Source organism: Natator depressus, chromosome 2 (genome assembly GCF_965152275.1).
Source record: "Natator depressus isolate rNatDep1 chromosome 2, rNatDep2.hap1, whole genome shotgun sequence".
Lineage (NCBI taxonomy): Eukaryota > Metazoa > Chordata > Testudines > Cheloniidae > Natator > Natator depressus.
Window position 1 is genome coordinate 155010321 of NC_134235.1, and position 26357 is coordinate 155036677.

General features: G+C 41.1%; 1 protein-coding gene across 1 annotated transcript in view; it reads left to right on the forward strand.

The window, feature by feature from the left end:
• The first annotated feature begins 1347 nt into the window (after positions 1–1347).
• The window catches only part of MOCOS (molybdenum cofactor sulfurase), a 406588-nt gene continuing 381578 nt past the window's right edge, over positions 1348–26357 (forward strand). The window contains exon 1 of the mRNA XM_074945194.1: positions 1348–1610. Within this exon, the coding sequence (XP_074801295.1) occupies positions 1433–1610 (178 nt within the window). The 5' untranslated portion in view covers positions 1348–1432. The remainder of the gene's footprint in view (positions 1611–26357) is intronic.

Genomic DNA, 26357 nt, shown 5'->3' on the forward strand with positions numbered 1-26357 from the left:
TTGGTAAAGGAGTGTATACAGAAGGTTGGGCTGAATGGGCAGAGTTAAGGTTGTGGTGCATAGTCTCCAACACCCCAAATACCAGGAAGTATGAGCGCGACAAAGATTTCCTTGAGCTACCAGGAATCGTACAAGATGTCTCAATAAAAAGTGATGAGGAAAATCTGTGCCTCAGCCTGGGAGAAAGGAGAGAAATAGCAGAGATGGTATTACACTACACAGCACAAGATCAAGAATGGACAGTAATGATAAATGGACACAGCAGATCAAGCCCAGGGGTGTAACTGAACCCTTGGTGGGTTATACTCACCTGTGCAACACCTCAGGGGTCTGTCGTTCCCCTACACCTTTATATTTTGTTATGCCAATATTATGTAAGGTGGCTTCACTTTTCACTACCTTGCTTAGTAAGGGTGGGGAGACGCGGGTGTCAGGCATGTTGTGTGTAGCAACACAACCTGCTTTTGTATATTAAAGAGACAAGGTGGGTGAGGTAATATCTTTGATGGGACCAACTTCTGTTGGTGAAAGACAGAAGTTTTGAGCTTACACAGTGGACATGGTGCTACTTAGGAGCTTTCATGAGGCGGGTAAGTGAGCTCATCTGTGGAGCCAACTCTTTGTTTCCCAACTTTAGGATAGAGAACTACTCCATTACTTCCCCCATCACCACTTTATTTTGGTGGTTACATTATGTTTCTTCTCTGGAAGAACCTCCTGCCCTCCCCCTGCTCTCTCTGCTTCCTTCCTGCCAAAGAAATTCCCTCCTGATCTATCTTCTTCCCCACCTGCCCCCCTTAATCCAACGTCACCACCACCAACTTCTCTGAGGTCACTTTACAGTTATTGCCCAGGGCCGGGGGGGGGGGGGGGGAGAGTTGCTGGCTGCTGGTGGGTTTGCAAGGTCAGCCTTTAACTCGCTTCCTCTCACCCCCGTTCATGTGGGTCTGGTAGTGCAATGAACAGGCACCTGGAAAAGAAAAGAAAAGAAAAGAAAAGACAATCCTCTTCTTTTCTTTTCTTTCCAGAATACCTCCGCCACAGGCCCTAGAGGAATGTCACAATGGCACAGGGAACATCCAACCTCAGATCCAAGCCAATCCTGAATCTGGGAAATACAGTACAATCATGAATGATTATTATTAATGATGACACCATTGGGTTCGTTCACGCCGGGGCTTCGCTCAACAACCTAGAACAGGTGCTTCCCCTCCTCCGGCAGCGGGACGAGGGCTGTGAGCGCGCGGCGCAGGGATGAAGCCAGCGGTAGGAACAGGGCTTGAGAGCGGAGGCAGGCGCTGGGTGGCGCGCCCTTTGCTGGGGGAGGGCGGCGGGAGGAGCTCGCCGGATCTCCGCCTGCCCCAGCTGAGCGTCCGTGCTCTGCTGGGAGGGGTTCGCCCAGGAAAGTTTGCGCCAGCTCAGGGCTTGCATCATGGCAGGGAAGCCGCAGAGCAGGGCCGAGCTGCAGCAGCAGGAGGCGGCGCCGCCGCCATGGGGAGAGCTGCTGTCCTTCCAGTCCTTCCAGCGCATGTGTCCCCCCGGGGCCGGCTACGGCTACAGCGGGGGCAGCATGCAGGGGATGCGGGAAAGCGAGTTCCGCAGGCTCGGAGGTAACCCGATCTGGAGTGAAGGTGCCTGGGGGGTGGCCCCCTGCGGCCAGGGAAGGGGCTGTGGGCTCGGCTCGTTCACTGAGAGGGCCTGGGACAGGCAGCTGCTTATACAACTTCTGCCCTGGCCTCCCCCTACTCGGCACAGTCCCTCGGGCTTGACGCGCCGCAGCTAAACCGAAAGTAACACACCAAGTTTCCCTCCTTCGCAGAAGTTTGAAGAAGCGCTGGCAAGTGGCGTGGTTGGAGTGTAAGTGCAGGCTCCTTGCAGGAGAGGACCCCAAACACTCGGAACATCCTTTCAGCACGCCCCAGAGCTAGACAGCACAGAGTTTACCCCCGCAAAGGTTGGGTGTTTGCTGCTGAAAGGGTCAGGCCCGGTCCGTAGCGTTTGAGACCAAGCGCTCTAATTAGTCTGGCAAAAAATATTCTCTCCCTTGTCCCTTGCTCACCTTTCCCTTCCTTCGTCCTTTGGATGTCACCAGACTGGTTCACCTTCCTAGGCAGGACTTGAATTTCTAATGTAAAAAGCCAGGGGGAAAGCCCATTTAAAAATAAAAAGCAATATTGTATATGGCTAAAAGCAGCAAATAAAAGGACACAAGCCCTGCTCGTTTTCCCACCTTTTCAGGTCACCTTTAAACCGGGTTTAAATTATCTTCATTGGTCTCAATAGTGACATAAGTAAAGGACATTCCTTTTTATATATTTATAACATTTTAAAATTGTATTTGTATTGGTGTAAAATGACACATCTTCACAGGGAAATAATGACAACATACAGCAATAGCTTTAAAAAGAACAGTAGAATTCACAGCATTTAGGCGGGTAAGGATTTTAATCTCAACATTTCTCTGAGTGACATTTCTCTTTGTATAGATTTTTATTTTTCAAAGTCAAACTTTGCTTTCCCATACCCAAGCCGATATTATATTGGCAATAAGAATAATGATGTATTGTTATATGTTTAAGATCCATGCCCATGGCTGCCGTGGCTACAAGACTTTTGGAAAAGTTAAAATAACACAGGGAGCAAAAAGTAAAGGAGTAGTCGCTAAGGTGCCATAAGTACTCTTTTTCTTTTTGCGGATACAGACTAACACGGCTGCTACTCTGAAACAGGGAGCAAAATACCCACAGATCCAATCCTAGATTTGTGATCAAGTCAATATGCTTGTTTTACTAAGAATATTTTTATCTTGTCACTCTCTTTTATTACTTCTTGTAATAAATGTTTCTTGTAATAGATTATAGGATCTGTGTTCAATCACTAATGGTTTAATGTGTAACACTGGCCTTTAAAATTTACATCAAAAGGCCAAAACGAGGAAAAGGGTGAAAGAGAGCAAGGTATAGTTTGAGATGTTTGAGGATTTTTTCTTTAAAGAAACAAAGATTTATAGAATTTTAATTTGAAGACGTAGCATTTCTGACATCAGTTATTCATATTTGTGAAAGTTTGAAAAGAGGTTTGTGTGTGACAAATAAACCTGGGCCAAAATTTTAAAAATAGGTGCTTAAAGTTAGGATTCTAAATCCCTATTGACACTGAAACATGTGACCTGATTGTCAAAAGTGCTGAGAACCCAGTAGCTCCTATTAACTTCAGTACTTTTGAAAATCAAGCCTTTTAAGTGTCCATAGATCTGGTCTTTCAATGAGCTCTCTGTGAATAAATCTCTGCACCCACATTGCAGAATCAGGGTCTAAAAAGGGAATTAGGATTCTACTTTAGGTATCCATTTTGGAAAACTTTGGCGTGTGTGTATATATATATATATATATATATATATATATATATATATATATGCCACAAAATCAAGTCTTAATAGATTTTGTTACAATAGACTATGGGTGTTAGATATTTTATAATGTTTCCAGGGAAAAATAAATATTGAGCATAAAATGGAATGTATGATAACCCTAAATTGTATGTTAGTCTGTGGCAGGGTGACCTGAATTGCCCAATCTAGCTGGCATTCAGATATCTCTACTTTGCCTGTCCCTCCCTCCCCGCCTTTCAGGATGTAATTTTTTTGAGTGTTTAAAAGGCTCCAGAGCATTTAGCCAACCAGCAGTTTTCAGTAACCTGTCAGGATCTCCCTACTGGGGCCACAACTAGAAGCTTTGTGTCATGGAGGGCTCCATCTCATCTGTAAACACGGGTCCGGAGCATACAAAGTTTTTCAAACTAACCTTCAGATTGTCCCTCCCTTAGCCGAATGAATGTTGTTGGGCTTCTCCATGTCTGCTGCAGGAAAACTCATCCCTTCTGGTAAAGAAAGTAATTGAGCAAGAGGTGAAAGAGTGGGAAAAATTATTTCTAGTCGTTCCTGATGATGAATAAGACAGTAGGGTGCAATGCATATGTGGTCAATAAAAGAGTTCAGGATAGTCACCGGGGGAATCATCATACCATTTCTAGAGGATGGCAAAGGACTATGAACTTTGGACCTTGTAGAAGCTTACATGCACATAGGAATACTCCCCAAGTACTAGAAATACCTTATTTGTTGTAGAGGAACAGCACTGCCAATTCAGTGTTTTGCCTTTTGGGTTGGCACTGGTGCCACAAGCTTTTGTGAAATGCTTAGTCATGGCTATCTGCACAGGATAGTATTGCTTGTGTTTTCCTTGGATGACCTAGTCCTTCTCCCCATGCCAGGCAGGAATCAAGTAGACCTAGATCATCCCTGACTGGTATTTGTCTAACCTGTCTTTAAATGATGGGGATTCCACAGACTCCGCACTTGACAGGTTCCGGTGCTTAAATATCCTTAGAGTTTGAAAGTTTTTCCTAATATCTAACCTAATTCTCCCTTGCTGCAAACTAAGCCTGTTGCTTCCTGACCTACCCTCAGTGGGCATGGAAAACAGTTCATCACCATTCTTTATAACTGCCCTTAACGTATATGAAGACTGTTATGAGGGCCTCCCGAGCCTTCTCTTCTTTAGATTAAACATGCCCATTTTTTTCAATCTTTCCTCATAGGTAATGTTTTCTATACCTCATCATTTTTATTGCTCTCCTCTGGACTCTTTCCAATTTGTTCACATCTTTCTTTAAGTGTGGTGCCCAAGCTGGATGGTACTCCAGCCGAAGCCTCACCAGTGCTGTGTACCCCCAAACAATTACCTCCAGTGTGTTATGAAACTCCTGTGAATACATCCCAGAATGACATATCCGTTTACAAAATGAGCGGGCTTCAAGCGTTAGGGATTGATCCATGTTATACCAGATTTTACAAAGTGGTCCTTTGGAGTTATCCAAGATTCCTCTCCAAGGTGGACAGTGTCCTTATCTCACCTTAATGAGCTTGTCTTGACAACATTTCCCCCCTCTTCCCCCCCCCCCCCCAGTATACCCATCCGAAAGCCTTTCTCATAATGCAAGAGGATAAATGCCCTGGAGTTCTACTTGGCGTGAACTAAAGCATTCAAAGTCCTTCCAACTTTTTGTTTTCAATTGACATCAGTTCCTTAGATGATGCTGTCACTAAGTGGACCATGCTGAAATGCTCTCTGATTGTAGCTTGCATTGCTATGGTGTGACTGGCCTAAAAGTTAGAAGGCCATATCAAGGCTCGCTTGATCTGAGGCAGGGTGGCTTCTACGGCTAGCCTCAGGATCTTCCCAACAAAGACATCTACAAGGTAGCTACAAGAGGAATCCTATTTTGATCTCTCAGTTCTGCAGAACCTCTCTCTAAAGTAGGGAAGCCCAAACTTTCTTGCACTTAGAGATGTCATTTCTTTATGTATATCTAAGTTCATCACTTTGTGCAATTTTTAAGCCTATGCTTTTTTGGAATCTTTCTACAGACTATATGTGAATTAGGGCTGATGTTTTTTGGGGGAGTATCTTACTTCTTTACATATTTCAAATCAAGCAAAGCCCCCATTATAATTTTCAGTTCAGTTTCGGCTGCCTGTTGCAGTTGTTTGGTGGTTTGCACTGAGAAGCTCGGCTGTCACACTGCGACCTGGGATGAGTAGGGTCCCTCCCCCAGTCTCTATACAGACATCCATCTCACAGCTCCACTACTCGCCCTGGATGCTGGGTTGAGTGATTGTGGCCCTAAATGCATAATGGTTCTCATGGTTATTGGAAATAAATTAATGGTGGGTATAAAACACAGATCTGCTCAGCCTAAAATAAAAGGTGAGATTTGCCAAAGTGCTCAGCATTGACCTAACCCTACTCCCATTGAAATCAATGGGAATTATACCACTGATTCCAGGAGGGAAAAAAAAAATCCCTCTTATAAAAGCTCTGTGAAAAGATAAAAAGAACTAGTGCAGTTCCTTAAATCATCAGGGGTCTGTTATGCTTAACACATAAGCCTTAAGACTTTCCTTTTAAGCAAAAGTTTATCTGTAAGTTTCTCCTTGGAGGACGATTAACTGACAGATTGTGCAATACTTTCTAAACATATGCATGGAGGCTATTAAACTGATTCCTATCTTATAGGCAAGAGAGTACACACAATGTGTGACCTTGGCCTTAAACACTTACCTATAAAATAGGGTCAGAATATTAACCTTTAATTTAGAAACAGTTAAAAAATCAACAATGTTTCAGAGTCTCTTCTTAAGCAATAGGATCTAATATACTTTATGTTGAATGATTTGCTATAATGAAATCACAGCACTAAAGAAAAAAAATCACGTTCAAGCTGTATCATGTCTTTGAGAAGAAGTGGGCGTACTGTATCTAATATAGTATGTTACATTTAATCCCAAAGTACTTTTCCAGTTATGGGTCTGTTCCTGTACTCCTTTCCTAGAGAAGGCTCTCATTGACTTCGGTGGGAGTTGTTGCAAGAATAATGAGCACAGGATGAGCACAGCCGTATATACAGATGCACCCAGAGAGAAGAATCAACAGGGCACTAGAGTGAGCACCTGTCTTTTAAGAAATAAATAATCCTCACTTGTTGCCTAATGTCCCAAATCCCATATCAAATTAATAGATGGTGCTCATCATCCCATATTTCAGTGATAATCATGCAAAAAATCATACAATACTAAGGTGCTGTGTAGACTTTGTTGTTGTGCATAATTTTGTACAACTAATAAAATATCATGGGTGTTAGTCTCTTAATAAATTTAGTCTTGAATTATTAATAAAATTGTCCTTTATTTCCTTGAAATGCAGTGGTCACTCAAAGTTGTCACCTGTTCTCATTCTGTCTTTCAGTAACAAAACAAACAACATTTAGGTATTTGACCTTTGTCTTCTCCAAATAATTACTTTCTCATATTTCTGTTAACAGTTATCCTAGGACTTTGTCTCTAAATAGGATAGTGGGGCAAATAGTTCTTCTCAAGACAGCATTATTTTGTTGGTAAGGGTTATTAGACAAGCAGTGTCAGTTCTGTCCTCTGGGAGGAGAATAATCATAGGCATGGGTTCATCTCCTATTATTTCTGTCCTGGTTGAAATCAAGAACTAGCGAATGAAGGTTGGAAAGATTTTTCTTCTTCTCACGGTATGAATTAATGTTTAGCCTTAAATCTTTTCATAATCCAGCACCACTCACTTTTATTATTTCCTCCGCAATTGTAAAGATTAAATCATTTTGGTGTTTGATCTGAGAGCTGTCTCATATGTATATGAATCCCTGCTGATTTGCAGAACAGTAATGATTTGTACACTGGCACGTCTGCCCTTTTAATCTTTGTTTTGTAGAGACCTGCTTTCCCCTTCAGCAGAAACTTCTGTTATTTAGGGTTGGACGTGAGAACAAGTTAGTAATGGTCTAGTCTCAATATGTGTTTAAAGATTAAATTTGATAATTAGGATTATATTTATGTCACTAATTTAATTATCCCCAACCAGGTTAAAAAAAAAGTGCAGGCATGTTATAATCAGACAGAAAGAACTTAATTATGCCTTGTCAAAAGCTGAGCCACCCGTGCCCCTCACAATGGCTGAAGGTATTATACCTTTTGAAAAAGTAAAATGTCTTCACTGGTGTGAGCAGGTGAGCATGCAGATGGAAACCAGTGCTCCCCCTTCCTGTCACAGTGGAGCAAACCTGGGGTGCAGGGGGATGGATGGGGCCAGGCCCAGGTGTCACAGGGGTCACTCACCACAAGTGATGCCTCCTCCTGGCTGTCCTGGGAATTAGCTCTGGGCAGGTGCTGCGCACTCCTCCGGCAGTCTCTCCCACCACCCTCTCATCCTGCAGTCCCTCTCGCTCCAGGAACTGCGGCCTCCTCTTTGTGACTCTTTTTCCATTTTGCTGCTGAAAAAGGGGGAAGGGAGAATTGGAAGAAGGGGAAAAGCAAACTCACCCCAATTTTTCATTTTTGAGTTTCAGTAAAAAAAGAAAAAAAAGAATATTTAAAATCTCCTAAAAATCTTTCATGAACATTTTCACTGGGCCTTTTTTCCCCCCGCCAACCAAAAGAAATGTTAGTTTAAACTTTGACCAGCTCTAATTCACACTCATGAATCCTCAGTCCTTTTAAAAAGAGAAACAAAAAAGCCAAACAAGTATGTGAGAAACATAGATACAAACAAGCGACCTAAAGCACAACGGAGCACTGAATAGAATACAATGCTACCTAAACTTATCTGAGAGATTTACTACTATTTGTATTATGGCTGCGCCAGACGCCCAAATCAATGATCAGGGCTTCATTGTGTTAGGTGCTATTCACAAATCACAAAAAGATAGTCCCTGCCCCAAAGAGTTTACAATCTAAGGGCCAGAACATGGCCTGTCCTGTGTGCTAATGCAAGGCAGGAGAAGGGGCAGTAGGTGACCTTACTTTCTTGGACTGATGCACCCTACGACCACTTTCTGTGCATGAGAGTGAAGCAAACTTTGCAGAGCTGCTATGTACCCCCCATTGTACAGGTAGGTGGGAAGGTCAGGAGAGGGCATGGAGTGGGTGGGAGCCTAACAACAATTACTACCGCCCAGAGCCAGGTCTAAACAACAAGCTCCGCCTTGGGCTGCTCCACTGGCTGTACAACACTACACTCTAGGCTAGATCACACATAAATGGTTTACCCCCAGGTAATGATAGCATACATGGTGGCGTGCTATAAAGGTGCACCAGCATGAGTTTGGGAGTGTCACATTACACACATCAGTAATGGTAGTCATCTCAATAACATGCTAGTATAACCTTTATACCACATCACACTGTCATGTGTTCTGCGTAAGCCACGCAGGAAAAAGCTGTTTCAGAGAATATACAAAAATTCTTGTGGGGCTATTTTGGCATGTCTCCTGTGAAGCTAGGTGATCCAGAAGTACTGGACTTGAAGGGAGAGGAAAATTATAACAAATACATTTTAAAAACCTCTAAAAATGATCTTAAGTATCTTTTCTAGACATAAAAAAGGTCACGACTTAAAACCCCAGTATCTCAAAACCTACTGGTTAAGGAGAGTGAGTAGAGGAAACTGGGATTTGCCCCAACCACACAGAGCTTGTGTTTCTAGCTCCCATTAGGCATGAATTACGTGACAGTAAACCTGTCATGGGCCAGTACTGAATATTTCCCCATGGTGCACTGCATTTTAAAGGGGTAAATTTTGGTTTGTTAGGGGAAAGAAGCTGCTGTTTGGAGATTTGTAGCAAATGAATCCATACCCCAAGGAAGATGGATTAATGGGTGGAGTGCTGGTGGTGAGAGGGCCATGTTACATGCAGCTTATTATATGGCTGTTCAATTGATTGCATTGCTATCACCACAACAATGTGATATGACACAATCTTACTAACAGTTCCTGTAGTTTCTGATTGTATAAATGGTTAGCTGAATATGACCATTTCTTAATATGTTTGTCTGTGTTATCTAATGAGCTCACATTAAGAAGTAGAGTAGGAGCTGTTTGAGTGTAAAAAGGATTTAATACCAAATATAAGCATAAAGTCAACAATGCATAGATATTTCAATTTTTTTTTTCCTTCACAAATTTTCATAGCAGCAACATGTCATTAGGAAACAGCCATCTGGCACATCATGATTCAAAAGGTTATCACTAGTATGCTTGGTGTAGGAATGATGGTTCATTCTTGCAGTGCTGCTTGATCTTTTGCTCTGGTGTTGGTGGACTGAGCTCCAAATAAATAGTAGTCCCCATCATGAAACTGCCATAATATTTCAAAATTGAAGGAATTTTTAGTTTTGTAAGAGGAAAAAGATTTCCCCAAAGATTCAGGGGTTGTCTTCTGTTTCTGGCAGTTGCATTACTCAGGCTGATATATGGAATGTAGTTTCTAACCTCAGCTTTGTCATTGCAATACATTTCTCAAAAGTGTTTGAGGAACCATTGTATTGGTTCATTTAAATACATGGGTTATAGTATGAGGCTTTTAAAACTGTAAGCTCAGCTGAAGAGTTTAGGAAACAAGTCTGTAAGTAACAGGTCTGCTGCTGCTGCAAGTAAGGGTGCAAATTCAGACTTTTCATTTGTACTTTGCAAGTACAGACAGGATCAGTTGTGACTGGATCCTTTGGCGAAAAAGGTTCAGATTTGGGTCCCTTAGGCACTTATAGCCACATTTAGACTCCTGTTTCCAAATCAATGTCTTGATTGAAAGAGGTGCCTCTGGGAAGTCAATGGGTGTTGCACATTCTGAGGCACTAATGACTAATTTTCAGCCCCCAAGTTTGAACATTTTCGTTTTAATGTTCAGATATGTTAGTGTGGGATCCCTATAAGGGATATCTATATAAGGCATAGTAGTGTCCACTTTGTTGTATAGTATATGAAAATGTCAGTACAGGGAAGAGATTGTATTGTAAAAGGAGAAGCTGCTTTCTGATCATTCACTGAGCAAATTGAGCATATATGAAACTTTTGTTGCTCAAAAACATTCCTGCTGTTGAATTTTTATATTCAGCAATGACTACTTCCAATTAAGGTTTTTTTTTCATTGTAATGTTGCCATGTGATAGTTCCATGTGTAAGATAGAAATACACTGGTTAGAAAACACCTATGTACATATCACATACCATTCTATTAGATATAGAGCTATTTCTTTTTTAAAAATAAGAGAAGATTATTAATCCAAAGAAATTTCATACATTTTAAGACAGAGACATGGTCAAGTTGATATCAGTGGAATTGCTACTCTAGATTTACACTGGTGTAAGTGAGATTGGAATCTGGCCCACAGAAGCTTCTGCTATGTCCATGTATTATTAGTGATTTGTTTGTGGTATCACTTACCATGTGCTAGGTGCTTTCCAGACATTCAAGAAGGGACGGATACTTGCTCCAAGGAACTCCCAGTCTCCAGACAGATACAAATACACAGAGAGGGGAGGGGCAGTTTATATGCCAATCAACTTGATTCGCTGTATACATCATAGCAGAAGTGGATCTTTAAGAGGGTCTTAAATGTGAAAAGAACCTTTATGGTTAAGCTTGGGAAGATCATACCATGCACAGGGGGCTGCCTAGTAGAAATCACCAATGAGAGAAGCTGACAAATGGGCAGACAAGACCGGGAACATGGGCAGAGCAGAGAGGATGGTGAAGGAAACCTGAATCTTGTCCAGGGAAGATATTTGGGGTGGGGGAAAAGGGGGCATGTAGAGCTTTTTAAGATGTCTCTAAGGCATCTATAACAATGGTTTCTAAGCATCAGGTATAAATGTATACTAGGCATATTTTATTTGAAATGGCATTTTAAAATATTTTGTTAGGAATCTTTCTGTACTGCACTGAGGTCACTGATTCAGAACACAGCAGTTCGAAAAGGGAACTGAAAGTGTTTATGAACAGTGAGTCACTTTTTTGTGTTTTTGTGCTCTCAAATTTATCCTTGATTGCAAAATAAGTTGTATAATGTACTTGTCATGGGGCTGCTACCCTACACCACCACGTTTTCTATCTGGTGTATGAAATCTGGGTATGAAACCAGATAGAGAAATTTCCCCAAACAAGATTTATCATTCTCTTATTGTCCTATTTCTTACTATCTTCCTCTCTCCCCTGTGTAGGAGAATTCAAGGGAATATTATATTTGCAAGAGGAGGAAGAAGATGGGGTTTCAGTGTTCGTTCAGACCAGGCTCTGAAGCAACAAGATCTAAAACATTTTCAGAGCATCTTAGGAACAATATTAATCAGACAAAATTTTTCTCAGTTCTGGATTCCCCTGAGTAGAGACTTATCCAATTTTGTGACATGCATAAATGAAGGAGTAGGATAACAACAACAAACTCACTTTTACTAGTAAAATAACTAGTACTCGAACTTGAGTCTCTGGAGATGGAATCATGTGCTTGTTTAACGTTTGGAAAGATGACAACCTTATTTTAACAAGTATTCATTAATGTAATTTTGTGAGAATTTTATTAACATACGACCTTAGGATACTGAATACCACTATGCACATCCCTATGCATACTTGTTAAGAGTGCAGCTGAAGGTTAAAGGCCACATAAATCACCTGAAGTAAGGATGCAGCCCAAACATCCTACCTCCTATCTGAGAGAGAAATCGAAGGTGCAAAACTTTCAGATTTTTAAGATTCCTGCGCTCTTATAACACTGTGTATAAGAAGTTATCATAATTACTGCTTTTGTTGGGTAGTTACTAATAGTTTCAAGGATGCCGTGATATGTATGCCTTTGTGTATGCGTACCAATGCCCTTTCATTAAAACAGGATGGACCTGATGATGGGTAATGGTCCCATCCACTAGAGCCATTAATGTCTCCAACAGCATATTAAGCAGAGGCCTGTGATTGGGAACAACATTTTTTCCTTTTATTTGTACTTGCCAATAATCTCTTTGTGAAATCATGAACGCATTTTACCAAATAAAATGTAAGTGGAAAAAAGTGTATAACAAGATCTATCTTTTGAAACAGAGAAGAGTATGGAGTCATTTCCTCCCCGTCCCCGGCAGTTTTACCACACATCTGTGGGTAAAACCAATAAATGACCAAAATGAAAAAATGTGTAGCGTAAGAGAGCAGAACATGGCCCTTTCGTTTCCCCCTGCCCAAGCCATATAGAATGGTGAATAACTTGTCTTGTAGGCTGGTACCCCAGTGTGTCAGCATCCTCCTTTGGTCAGATAGGGCACTGCAGTGTCTGCGCAGATCAGAGGGGATGTCAATCCCCCTTTCTTGCGTGTTTATAGTCCTGTTCTGGAGCCAAGGACATTAATATCTGTCTCACTGGGGTGTACAGGTTTCCCCTTATGTTGCCAGGGATTATATCCCCCTTGCCCTCAAGGGGCCTGGAACCCCTTTTGCTCTTAAGGCCTTTTAGAGGCAGGTAGGGGAACCCAGGCCCACCCACGCCACTGGGTTCCAGCTCAGGCCTCTTAAGCCAGGCAGAATCAGTCCTCCACAATTCTCCTGCTATACCCTGAGTTCTCTCCTACTGCCTTTGGTTCTGTAGGCGTCTCCAGCCTGTGGCTCTGGGCATCCGTTCTTTGGGTTGTTGTCACTCTGGGGCAGCTTCTCACCAGCTTGTTGGGCAGGACCTTCTTTCTCTGGCCTGCTTGTTCCTCTAGCAGCCATTCCACCCCACTGCTTCTCTGCTCTTTTATTCTCCCAGCTGTTGTGAGGCTGCCAATCAGTAGTGGCCAGCAGTTGCTGCATTTACCTCTTGGTTGGTGGTGACATTCCTTCTCACACTGAGGTTGGATCAGAAGCAGATAAATAAAAACAGGAAAGCTCTGTGCTTATGGTGCTGACTGGAGTGAAACTAAGGATTTTACCAGAAATTATCTTCTACTTCTTCAGAAATTGCTCTTTGCTTCTTCATATAAATGTTGACTGGAACAATATTTATATTTAAAAAAACTAGAAAAGACCAAAAATAGTTGAAGCTATCTGAATGCTGCAAAGAGATAATGTTGGAAAAGCTGCAGTACTTAATTCTGCTATTCAGGAGAACATACCCAGGAGATATAAAGGTACTTGTGTTTTTAAAACTGGGAAGTGAACCAAATTGACATTCATATGAGAATGTATGGGGATTATTGTACTCTGAGGAAAACTATATTACTGGAGCATCATGTATTCAGTGCTTGCAACCAAACAGATGAAACATTTGATTAGCTAGCAAAGGACTTTAAATTCTGTCCATAAACAATGCGAACATCTTAGAGGTGGCGTTTCTTGCTAGAATGTCATAGGGGATCATTAGAGATAATAAGAAGAGGACAATTATTGGCACACCTTAACCGCAGAAAGGTAGTGACAGATACAAAGCGCTGCAGAAACTGCATAATAATAGAAATGGAAACTGATGGTTATACATCAAGCTGTACTAAAGGAGACCATTTAGCATTCGATCAAGTAAATAAAAGCAAACTGCAAATACTTGTTAACACAACAGGCAAATTGGATTTTGGGAGGTCCAAAAATGTTCCATGGGATATACAATGCTAAAAAATCATGTAAAAGCACAGTAGGCACGACACAAAACAGAATGGGACATATGATATTAAACCAAGCAAAAATATCCATGTAGAAACCACTTCACAAAAGTTCATGAGAAGCTGTGACACAGCTGACTTTGCATGGTTCCTGGGACAGTGCCATCCAGTTAGACTGGATTGGTTTGTTCTCCATTCTGCTGCTGACAGCAGTTCGTGTCTTGACTAGGTCTCTTTGTCTCAATTTCCCCACCTATAAAATGAGGACAGTAAAAGTTGACTACCTCAGATTGTGAGGATTAGCCAGTTAGTTTGTATAATGCTTTATGAACACCAAGTATTAATGTGCTTTTGTCCATCTGAGTAGCTCTTTAAACTTGTCAGGGAGGGAGTATGGAGGAAAGGGGAAAAAACCTATGAAAACATCTTGAAAATTTTTTTTCCAAAGTGGGTTAACTGACTGCAAGAGCCATACTTTCAGTGGAAAGCCACTGGTCATATGGTTGTCTGTTTTTGGTGGATTTCATGTCTGTATCTAGATATTATTGAAAACATTATTCCTAATTTATCCATTAGTAGGCCAGATTTATCACTAACTTTATCAGAGTTATGCTAAGTGGTACAACCTGGAACCGTGGGACTTTTATGCCCCCTTAATTCTCCAGCCTGGGCTGTCTCTCACACTGCTGTGCCATTGACAAACCCTTCCAGGTGCTGTGATCACTCAGCCATCAGCGTGTGGAGACTCACACTCAGTGAAATTGCATGAACGCGCTCAAAGCCACTCATGAATCATACAGAGAGAGGCATCAGCCAATCAAACCAGCCCCTCACCTTGCAGTCTAGAAATATTCTGTTTTACACTGCTCAAGACTCCTTTGGACCATGCAAGCTCATTAGTTTGCCACTTTGTCAAAGGAGAGTGGACATGCACCAGCCTTTGTAATCTGAGCTGAGCTTCCCCAAGCATTTCAACCAAAAAGGTGCTATTTTGAGGTACAGAGTGTCACAGCCATGTTTCTATGCAGACTAGGCTTCCAGTTAAATGTAGTTATACTCAGAAAGTCACTCTGGAATAAACTGTTTTGTGGGATTCTGTGTTTTTCAATGATTTCCATATTGAATTTGCTCAGTGTTTTAACAGTCAAATATTTTTTTCTAACTACTTGGATCTGAAAGTCAAGTGTGTTCTCTGACTTGTGCATCATCACCAGTAATAAGTCTGTATTTGGAATGTAGTTAATAATTCTGTCAGTGGAATAGCAGCCAGTTCATATACTCTTAGCTTTATTGGCTCTACAATGCTCTTATGACTAACAAGTATTAAAGCATTTCTTCTGTGTTCAAAATAAGTACACTAGCTATAACTCATAATACAAGGGAGCAGATCTGTTGACCAAGAAATGGCCAATTTTACATAGGCACTTTTTCAATCATTATTTTATTTTATACTGTGAAATAAACTTGTAGGTAACGATGATGAACACTGATCCCCAATTCAGCAAAAGTTTGAAGTTCCTGATGTGCCTGCAAAATGCAGCAGCTGAACTGGAGGGATGAGTTGGCAGGATGGGAGCGCAAGGGAAAGAGCATAATATTTTTATATTCTCTTCTATGGCACATGCTGTCCTTTTAGCAGCCACTTCTGACCCTATGACCATTTTGATAGCTCATTGTAAGTAAAAAACAGCCTCCACATAATTTGGGAGGTGTTTAAAATCTCATTTTGGTTTTTCAGTTCGAAAATGAGTTTGGAGTGTCCTCTAGGCTTGAAGCAAAGACAGACTTGTGGTGGCCAGGCGAAGTGAGAAAAGGGCTAATAGTCCCCAGAATACACTAAATACCACTGTATAGACAGCTGCAGAAGCCAGCAGAGCCATCTAGGTCTCCCTGATGTAAAAACAGGGAGGCAAAGCTGCCTACTCCTCAGAAAATATCCTGGGAACGCGTGGTGGTGTGGGGAATGAGCATTTCCTCACAGCCCTTCTCACAGATGGGGAAATGGGTCAGCTAAATCCACCCTGATGCCCTCAGAGAGCCTAGCCTGAATCCCCCTCATAAGAATTGGGTTTAGCTGGCCACTTGGCTGTTTCTGCAGAAGAGAGCACCAGATAAGGGCATTGGGGTGGGTGTTCCATGACCTATGAAAAGTTTGACTCCAGGTGCGTTATGCCAGTTTCATTTTCAGTCATCTTTCATGGTTTCACCCGGGATGTAGGTGCTTAAATAAACCAGAGAGTTGATAGGAAATGGGAACTTTTTCCTGAGCATTTTAGTTAATTTTTACCCCTCATTTCTCATTGGACCATTGTTTTCAACAAAATTTCTGATTTGCTCAACTGAAATACCAGGGTAAACTCTGGGGTCCTGGTCCCATGTGAACCAAATCCATCAGTACAGTTGCCAAAACTCCAGCGCCTTGAAACAGGTGAGTTCTGCACAGCTGTAATAGCGTGACATACTTCTAAGTGTATGAAGGTAGTCAGAAAACACCCTAAGCATATCAGGACTTCCGCAAGATTAAAGTGCTGTTTCTATCAGAACCACAAGCAGCTTTTTCTTATCCATTTCTGCAAGTACAGAAAAGGACAGGGTGTATCTGTAAGGTGTCACAGTGATTACCGTGGAGTTCATTCAAGCTAAAAAGAGTACCGTTGCATTAGGGAGAACATTAATGCAACTAATCTCTTGCAAATGTAACAGTTCTTTCATAAATAGGGAGTGCAAAAATTAAGAAGTAAATTTTCCTATCTTAGAGTCAATATATACTGGTATATCAACATTTAACGTTAATTGTCATTGTTTTTGTTACTTTCCACAGTGGCAGTGGCATGTAAATATGATTACACATTGAGCGACCAGATGGCAGTTACATGTGTTATAATAATGAAAATTGACTTCAGATTTTAATGTTCTACTCTCAGAGCTCCTTTAAAGAACTGGGACTAAGGAGGCAGAGAGAACAAATGCAGAAATGGGTAATTAGAATCTCTTCACAAAAAAGCCCTTTAATTTTATTAATCAAAGTGCCCATAATGTCTTTAAGAACAATCTCAGTTTTTATAAGGACTCCATCAGCTCTGTATCTGAGTACTTCAGCTGAATAGAATTGTTAACAATCAGTAACATAACCTTCCTGAGTATAGAGAAAAATGGAGAGAGCTCCAATATTCTTTTTAGTCTCTTAGGAAATGTATTCATGTCAGCCAGTTTTGTTCAGGTCTCGAGTGCCAATTGAAAATTGCCACACACGCCCCGGAATATTCAAAAAAAAAAAATTGGTGGGGCTGGGTTGGGAGAAGGGCGGGGAATGGAAATTCAGAAATCAAACTGTTTCAGCCAAAAATCTAAATATTTCTATTTGGAAATGCAGCTGTGGTGCTTCAAGGGAGTTATAGTCCAGGTGTTTCATGCTCCCAGTCTCCTCTATACGCTGGGCTCCTTGGTTGGACAATATTTCCCATGATGCACCATGGTCTATCCTCTTGAAGAGGAGAAGCAGTCTATCAGGGAAGTTTCTAGCCACGCTGAATCATGGGGGATATAGTCTGCCTGGACAGCTTTGCCCATAAAAGAGAATAGAGACATTAGGCAACTGAACCATTATTCCCAAAAGACATCCTGGGAGTATTTCCAGCTAGGAATATTTTGGTTTTCAAGCTTTTTTTTTTTTTTTTAATGAAAAATAAAAATTTTCTACAAAAATCAGACACTTCTGATGAAAAATTTTGTTAAGTTGAAAACACAATTTTCCATTGAAAGCCAATTTTTGACCAGCCCTAATAACAACCCATGGGGAAACAACAGGTGGTGTGAAACTTTGGTCTGGGTAGAAGGGGGTGGGAGAAAAGAAGGGGACAGTAAGGAAACTATTTCTATATTGCTTAGTTGAGGGCTCAATCCTACTTTGGCTGACATCATCGGGAGTTTTGCCATTGACTTTACGGAGAACAGGACTGGGTTCCCATAGAACAGAATGGCTTATACTTTCACAGGTCTGGATTTGAAAAGCCACTTCTTTTTAGATTATCTTGGCTGTAGGTGTCTATCTTGACAGTATGTATGTGTTTTAAGTAAAGCACTTGGTTTGTTTCTCTAGATATGCCATGTTGCCAGTTCTGATTTTATTGCAAGTCTTGGAATATTGAGAGCTTTTCATAAGGCACATAGAATTACACAGTTGTCTGGCTATACTGAAAGAAGGACAGGAGACATTTGATACGGGGTTAATCAGGCTGTAACTTTATTAATACATGTCTGGGACTACCCGGCAGATAAAAGTGTACAGTACAGGTAACCCCATGTTTATTCTGTAATAACCCAGGGAGCTTCCCCCAGAACCCCCTCTTTTTCCATTCAGGTGCCCCCAGCCAATCCATTGCTGGGACCTTACCATCCAACCTCCCCCGTAGGAGGGTTAAGGTGGGCTATAAGAAAGTGGGTTGGCTCCCTGTGTTATCTGGGATTTTCAGAACCCTCAACAGGGGCAACTTAACTATTTTACTCCAGGCGGTGTAAGGAAGCAGGCACTTCCATCTGATAAGATTCATGCCAGTAAGTGTGCTATATCTAAAATTGCAGTTTATTAGATTTAAGCACACACAAACATAAGCAATAGGTTTAGACAGTGGTTCTCAAACTTTTGTACTGGTGACCCCTTTCACATAGCAAGCCTCTGAGTGCGACCCCCCTTATAAATTAAAAAACACTTTTTTATATATTTAACACCATTACAAATGCTGGAGGCAAAGCGGAGTTTGGGGTGGAGGCTGACTGCTCGCAACCCCCCATGTAATAACCTCACGATCCCCAGTTTGAGAACCTCCTTAGCACATCCCAGATATTTACTTCCCATCTAGAATGGTACTAAGTAATTAACAGCAGGTTTGCTGTGGCCACTTGTTCACCCACAGGGGAGAAAGGGTGTCAGGAAAAATGTCTCTCAAGATGGCTTCAGAGGACTGCTCCAAAGTACACTCTATTAGCTAATCTTTTGTAACTAACTTCTACAAAACACATAGGTCATAATGACCCCTACTGGATCATCACTTTTCTAACTTTCAGTAAACTTTTAATATCAGAGGCGTCTAGACTCAAGGTTTTCCAACTACCAAGGTTTTCAGTCTCAGTTGTTTACTTGTCTGTCCCCTCCTCCCATTCGGATGAGCAGAAACTGTAGCTAGTTTTGACCTTGTTTCTGAAAGCCTGTCTCCACATTAATCCTTAACTAGGCGGTGTTCTATTTCATTAATTCAGGGTGGCTGAATGCACATAATATGGTTGCAGTTAGCTTGATCACATTCTGGGGTATACACACCCCTCAAATCCAGGGCATCACTTGCCATACCAATCATAGGAGTCCCCAGTCCCCTCCCGTTCATTCCTTTAACAAACCCTTCCTTTATATATCCTTTTCAAGCCATTTATCCGGTCACTGTATGCCTTTCCTATGGACTACCTGCACTGGACATCTGCCACACACTTACATAATGAGTTGCAACATATGGCCTACCCCACTTCATGCCATGCATGAATGGAGCCCTTTCTGAACCCGCTGCAGGGGAAGGCGGAAAAAAACCCAACTGCACCTAGGCCAAAATGGTGGTAAGGGAAAATTCTTTCCCACGCCTCCTAAAAAAGGGGCAGCTAGCATAATGCCCACAGCAGGTCTTGACCAAACCTGGTATTTCACCACCTCAAGGGAAGGGAGAGTGGGTACTGCCTCAGCCTGCTCTGTGTAAAAGGGGGCTTCAGACACAGAGCTGCCCCTTTTAAGCCCTTCATTTCCAGGGGATGAGTCAGAGACCATGCTGACCCCTCCTCCACTTTTGCAGCAGTTTTCCTCTCTCCCCCCCGCCCCCAGCCATAAAGCACTGTTCCCTTCATTCAGCGCAGGGAACATGTCATCTTATGTGATTGTAAAGCACAATGGGACCCACTATCTTGACTAGTACCTCCAAGAGCCACTCTAATATACATTTTTGTCAATCATAATAAGCTCAGGAAAATATAATTCAATCACATAATATTAAAGTAACCCAGAAGATGACATGAGGCATCAGGAGAAAAACAAGAAACTTTCAACCTATGGCAGGCTCCAGTGAAAGTTACAGGCAGATATGTATGCTAACAGTGGGCACAAAATAATAATACATAACTCTTATATAGCACTTTTCATCAGTAGATAGCAACGTGCATTACAGAGGAGGTCTGTACATTATCCCCATTTTACAGAGGAGGAAACTGAGGCATGGAGCGGTGGAGGTCACTCAGCAGGGTAGTGGCAGAGCTGGGAATAGAACTCAGCCCCCATCTATTGCTCTTTCTACGGGGCCATACTGCCTTTCTCAAAAGCAAGAGAGATTTTGTATGACTGGTGTAATTAAGCTCAGAATACGTACTGCAAATCAAGAGTGAGTGCCGTTTGTGAGGATTCATGTAAAACTTAAAAAATACACCTAGTTTGGCAGCATTTTTTAATTGTGTGACAGGAAAATGGCTCCCAGGCTCCCGAAGAAGCAGTCCTTTTACAGCAGTATCAGACTTCTGAGGGTGTATGCTCTAGCACTGCTTCGTTTTCCTTAGAAGCCAAGTATATTAAAAAGAGAAAATAATCAGAGAGTGAAATTATTTCCTCTCATCATTTCCTAAGGCAACCATGGCAGGTTTTCTTTTCAATAATTTATTTTTCCTTTCTCCTCTCCATTCCCCTCTCTTCTCTGTTTGTGGTTTTATTGTGGCTGTTGAAAAGCTAAATCAAAAGTGAGTTTTACACTTCCTTCTGAAGGCAGTGAGATTTGTGGTCATTCTAGTCTCCTGTCATTAAGAGTTGTAACCCCTAGGCCCTTATCCTGATGGCACACCTTCTGACCACCTAATTGCCTCTGCTTTGTAAAGCTTCACTATTTTATGATGGGGGGAAGGCGAGAAGAAACACAAGCCAAAATAAGGAAAAACAGGTTGAAGAATATTTAGATATATTCAAGTCAGCAGGGCCTGATGAAATTATCCAGAGTACTTAAGGAACTAGCTGAAGCAATCTAGGAAACATTAGCAATAATCTTTGTGAACTCATGAAGGACAGGTGATGTCCCAGAGAATTGGAGACAAGCAAACATAGAATCTATTTTTAAATAAGGGAAAAAAGAGGACCTGGGAAATTATACCCCAGTCAGCCTAACTTCGACACCTGGAAAAATACTGGAACATGTTTAAACAATCACTTTCTAAGCACCTAGAAGATAATAGGGTAATAAGTAATAGTTAGTATAGATTTGTCAAGAATAAATCATTCCAAACCAAACTAATTTCCTTGTTTGACGTGATTACTGGCCTACTGGATAGAGGGATGCAGTAGAAATGATATAGCTAGATTTTAGTAAGACTTTTGTCACAGTTCCACATGACATTCTCACAAGCAATCTAGGGAAATGTGGTTTAGATGAAGTTACAATAAGGTGGGTGCATAACTGCTTTAAAGATTGTACTCAAAGATGGTTTGCTGTCAAACTGGGAGGATGTATCTAATGGGGTCCTGCAGAGGTCTGTCATGAGTCTGGTACTATTCAATATTTTCATTAATTATTTGGATAATGGGGTGAAGGGTATGCTTATAACATTTTCAGATGACACCAACTGGGGAGGGGTTACAAGCACTCTGGAGAACAGGATTAGAATTTAAAACAACTTCAACAAATCGGAGAATTGAAATCAACAAAATGAAATTCAATAAAGACAAGTACAAAATACTTCACTTAGGGTGGAAAAAATGAAACACATGACTATTGAATGGGGAGTAAATAGCTAGGTGCTACTGAAAAGGATCTGGGGTTTATAGTAGATCACAAACTGAAAATGAGTCAACAGTGTGATGCTGTATCTAAAAAGGCTATGATCAATTTGGGGTGTATTAACAGGAATGTTGTATTGTCCTGCTCTACTGGGCACTGGTGAAGTCTCAGTTGAAGTGCCGTGTCCAGTTCTGGGCACCACACTTTAGGAAGGATGTGGACAAATTGGAGAGAGTCCAGAGGAGATTAACAAAAATTATAAAAAGTTTAGAAAACCTGACCAATGAAGAAATCTTAAAAAAAACTGGGCATGTTTAGTCTTGAGAAAAGAAGACTGAGGGGTGATCTGATAACAGTCTTCCAATAGGTTAAAGGCTGTTGTTCTCCAAATGCACTGAAAGTAGGACAAGAAGTAATGGGCTTAATCTGCATCAAGGGAGATTTCAGATGGATATTAGGAAAACCTTTCTAACTATAAGGGTAGTTAAGCACTGGTATAGGCCTCCAAGGGACATTGTGGGATCCCCGTCATTAGAGGTTTTGAGGAACAGGTTAGACAAACACCTGTCAGAGATTGTCTAAGTATACTTGTCCTGCCTCAGCGCAGGGGGTTGGACTAAAGATGACCTCTCGAGGTCCCTTTCAGCCCTATGTTTCTATGATTCTAAGAGAAAGCCCAGTCTCCTGTTCTCACAAGGAATGTAGCTGCCAGGGAATGTGGTCATCACAAATAGTGGTGACCAAACTTATTACACAGGAGGGCCAACTAATCCTAAACACAACCTTGTGTGGGCCAAACAGATTCTATGTGGAGTGGAGATATTTGCCTTCTTGTAAATCCTCAGGGAGTAGTCTTAGTTAGAGATGTCTATTATCCAGTCTGGTTTAGCAGTTTCTTTATAAAGGTTGTGTTGTGTGTTGTTGTTGTTTTGTTTTTTTCTGAAAAAGTGGTTGCTGCTGAAGCACTGGGCTGGGGAAAATATAATTTGCATGAGAAAAAGGACAGCCCAGAATTGAAGTGTGATGTTTGCTTCAAATAGACTTTAAATTTTTAAACATTCTCTATAACAAAGCCCATTGTGTGTGTGTGTGTGAGAGAGAGAGACAGAGAGTCTTTTAAAAATACATTTTCTTTCCCTGTTTGCCTCTTGTTATTGAAGGAGCTTCTGGTGCTGCTCTGCTTATGGCTGGTGGTGGAGACAGTGCTCATCAGAATAACACAAGACCTATATGCTTTAGAGACTCCTGAGAAGAGGGGAAGTACCTGACCCTCCCCAAAAGTTGTACAACTGCAGCCATGTCCTGCTCACCAGAGATGCCAGAAGGAGAGTTGGTGAGGGCTGCGTGGTGCTGCTGAGGAAGAGGACTAGGGTGTGCTGCTGCTAGGAAAAGGAGGTAGCTCTTGGCCGTGGCTCCTTAGGTGGTTCTTAAGAAGCAGTCCTCAGCAGGGCCCCTCCATTCTTCTTCAGGAGACAGCAATCCACTGCTGGCAAAATAGAAGCCAGTGTTCCTTTAAAATCTGGCCTCAGCTGGATTTCACTGTTGATGAGCTAAATTTTTTGATTTAACTCACCATCCAGCGGTGTCAGCTAAACAGAATATTTGTCTGGAGTAATTGTAATATTGATATCTACATTTACACAATATGTATACTCAACTTGCATTGACTTCAATGGGAGTTGTGTATGTTGAACAACTGCAAGACAGGACCTAGTCAGTAAGAAACTATGTCACAGTTACTTGTGGTTAATGGCTCTCAAACTGTACCAGTGACGCACTGCCAGTATTGTAATAAAATGTTTCACCTGAACCTATGCTAAAGTCTGTGTAACAATGCATGAGCTTTCAGAGAAGGGGAGTGAGAGACTGCAAAATCAGTTCTTTTACTATTTAAATGAAAGCACTTTCTCATAAATAGAACCAAAGAAGGTTTCAGAGTAGCAGCTGTGTTAGTCTGTATTTGCAAAAAGAAAAGGAGTACTTGTGGCACCTTAGAGACTAACCAATTTATTTGAGCATGAGCTTTCGTGAGCTACAGCTCACTTCATCGGATGCATTCAGTGGAAAATACAGTGAACCAAAGAAGGAAGCAATGGTAACTGAGCAGACAAACTTGCAGTGATATAAGTTCCACTTAACTGGAAATGGTTTTACTCTGTTCCCAAAGAATGCACTGAATGTATAGATGGTACAGCAGTGTTCATCTGGTGGATTTTTTAGTGCAGAGAAGAAGGGCCCTTTCCCAGGGACATTTTTTGGAAAGTACTTGACACCTATTGCAATCTAGTTTATTCCAAATCCAAAATATTTGCTTTTTAGTAGTACTTTTTTGAGCCTAAGGCACAAGTCATCTCTGACAAGTTAGATTTAGCAGTCTCCAGAGAGGGGATGTCTACATCAGAGGCAGAGAAATCTTCCTAACCCTTCTTTTGATTGGTGCGAGAATTTTAACATGGACCCTCGGAAACCCCTGGAAGGCTCCCTCCAGCATATCGCTAATATCGTGGGCTGTTTCACCCATTCATAACTTTGCATTGCTTATCCTTCAGTGAAAAATCTTTGTTTCCAAGTTTTCAGTTTTAGATTATTTTTAAGTTGCTTTGCCAGTTATAGTGGAGGATGAGAATGTTGCAAGCATAGTTAATAGATCAATTATAAGGCACAAACAGATTGTGATTGCTTTACAAGAAAGAGAACATAACAATAAGCCAATTTATCTTCCTTAGAGAGGCAACGGATTAAAAATGGCTTGCAAATTGTTTCTCATGGAAATACCAAGTTTGCATTTAATATCAGACTTGCCTTTCTTAGAAAAAGTTCAGCAGAAGTTTGAGAAAGTTAATCCAAAGTCAGTTCTCAGGGGAGAAGACTAAATACACTGAGCAATAACTGAAGCTTCTAAGGTTTTTTTAACTTGAGTTAACATAATAGATATTAGGTTAAGCTTAAAAAATAAAACAGTTTTCAGATATACTATACTTTTTAAAAACACTGGGGGAGTCTCTCTATGCGTCTGAAAACTATGTTCCTTGAAACTTCAAACTAAAAATTGTAACTATATTTTTAGAACTGCCTGGTAGTCGGTATAGTTAGTTAAATGGGTTGCTTCTTCAGAAGAATGGTAAACATGAGGACCTTTTTATTAATTATTATTATTATTATTTTACATTTCTGTTGTCCCTAAATATCACAGTCTGCTTGGTTCCCATTTTGTTAGGCATGGCACAAACATATGTAAATTTGGCAGAATTTTATTTTTGTTTTTTATAAATTTTTGATGGATAATATCAATATTTACTTTTCAACTTTTATTTTTTCTATTTAAATTTTTACAGTGGCAGGAAATTATGGAGGGCTCAGATGATTAGTGGGTCAGACAATTATTTAATGACAGTAGACTTAAAGTTAAAACTAGGGCTGCCAAGCAATTACAAAAATTAATCGTGATTAATCGCGCTATTAATCGCTATGTTAAGCAATAATAGAACTGCTGAATTGGAATTCATTTGCAAATTGGATACTGTTAATTTAGGCTTAAATAGAGACTGGGAGTGGCTAAGTCATTATGCAAGGTAGCCTATTTCCCCTTGTTTTTTCCTACCCCCCCCCTCCAGACGTTCTGGTTAAACTTGGATTTATGCTGGAAATGGCCCACCTTGATTATCATGCACATTGTAAGGAGAGTGGTCAGTTTGGATGAGCTATTGCCAGCAGGAGAGTGAGTTTGTGTGTGGGGGGGTGAGAAAACCTGGATTTGTGCTGGAAATGGCCCACCTTGATTATCATGCACATTGTAGGGAGAGTGGTCAGTTTGGATGAGCTATTACCAGCAGGAGAGTGAGTTTGTGTGTGTATGGGGGTGGGGGGGGTGAGAAAACCTGGATTTGTGCTGGAAATGGCCCACCTTGATTATCATGCACATTGTAGGGAGGGTGGTCACTTTGGAGAAGCTATTACCAGCAGGAGAGTGAGTTTGTGTGTGTGGTTTTTAGAGGGGGGTGAGGGGGTGAGAAAACCTGGATTTGTGCTGGAAATGGCCCACCTTGATTATCATACACATTGTAAAGAGAGTGGTCACTTTGGATGGGCTATTACCAGCAGGAGAGTGAGTTTGTGTGGGGGGGGGGGCGGAGGGTGAGAAAACCTGGATTTGTGCTGGAAATGGCCCAACTTGATGATCACTTTAGATAAGCTATTACCAGCAGGAGAGTGGGGTGGGAGGAGGTATTGTTTCATGGTCTCTGTGTATATAATGTCTTCTGCAGTTTCCACAGTATGCATCCGATGAAGTGAGCTGTAGCTCACGAAAGCTCATGCTCAAATAAATTGGTTAGTCTCTAAGGTGCCACAAGTACTCCTTTTCATTTATTTAAATATTTTTGAATGTTTTCTACATTTTAAAATATATTGATTTCAATTAGAACACAGAATACAAAGTGTACAGTGCTCAGTTTATATTTATTTTTATTACAAATATTTGCACTGTAAAAAAGAAACAAAAGAAATAGTATTTTTCAATTCATCTCATACAAGTACTGTAGTGCAATCTCTTTGTCATGAAAATTGAACTTACAAATATAGAGTTATG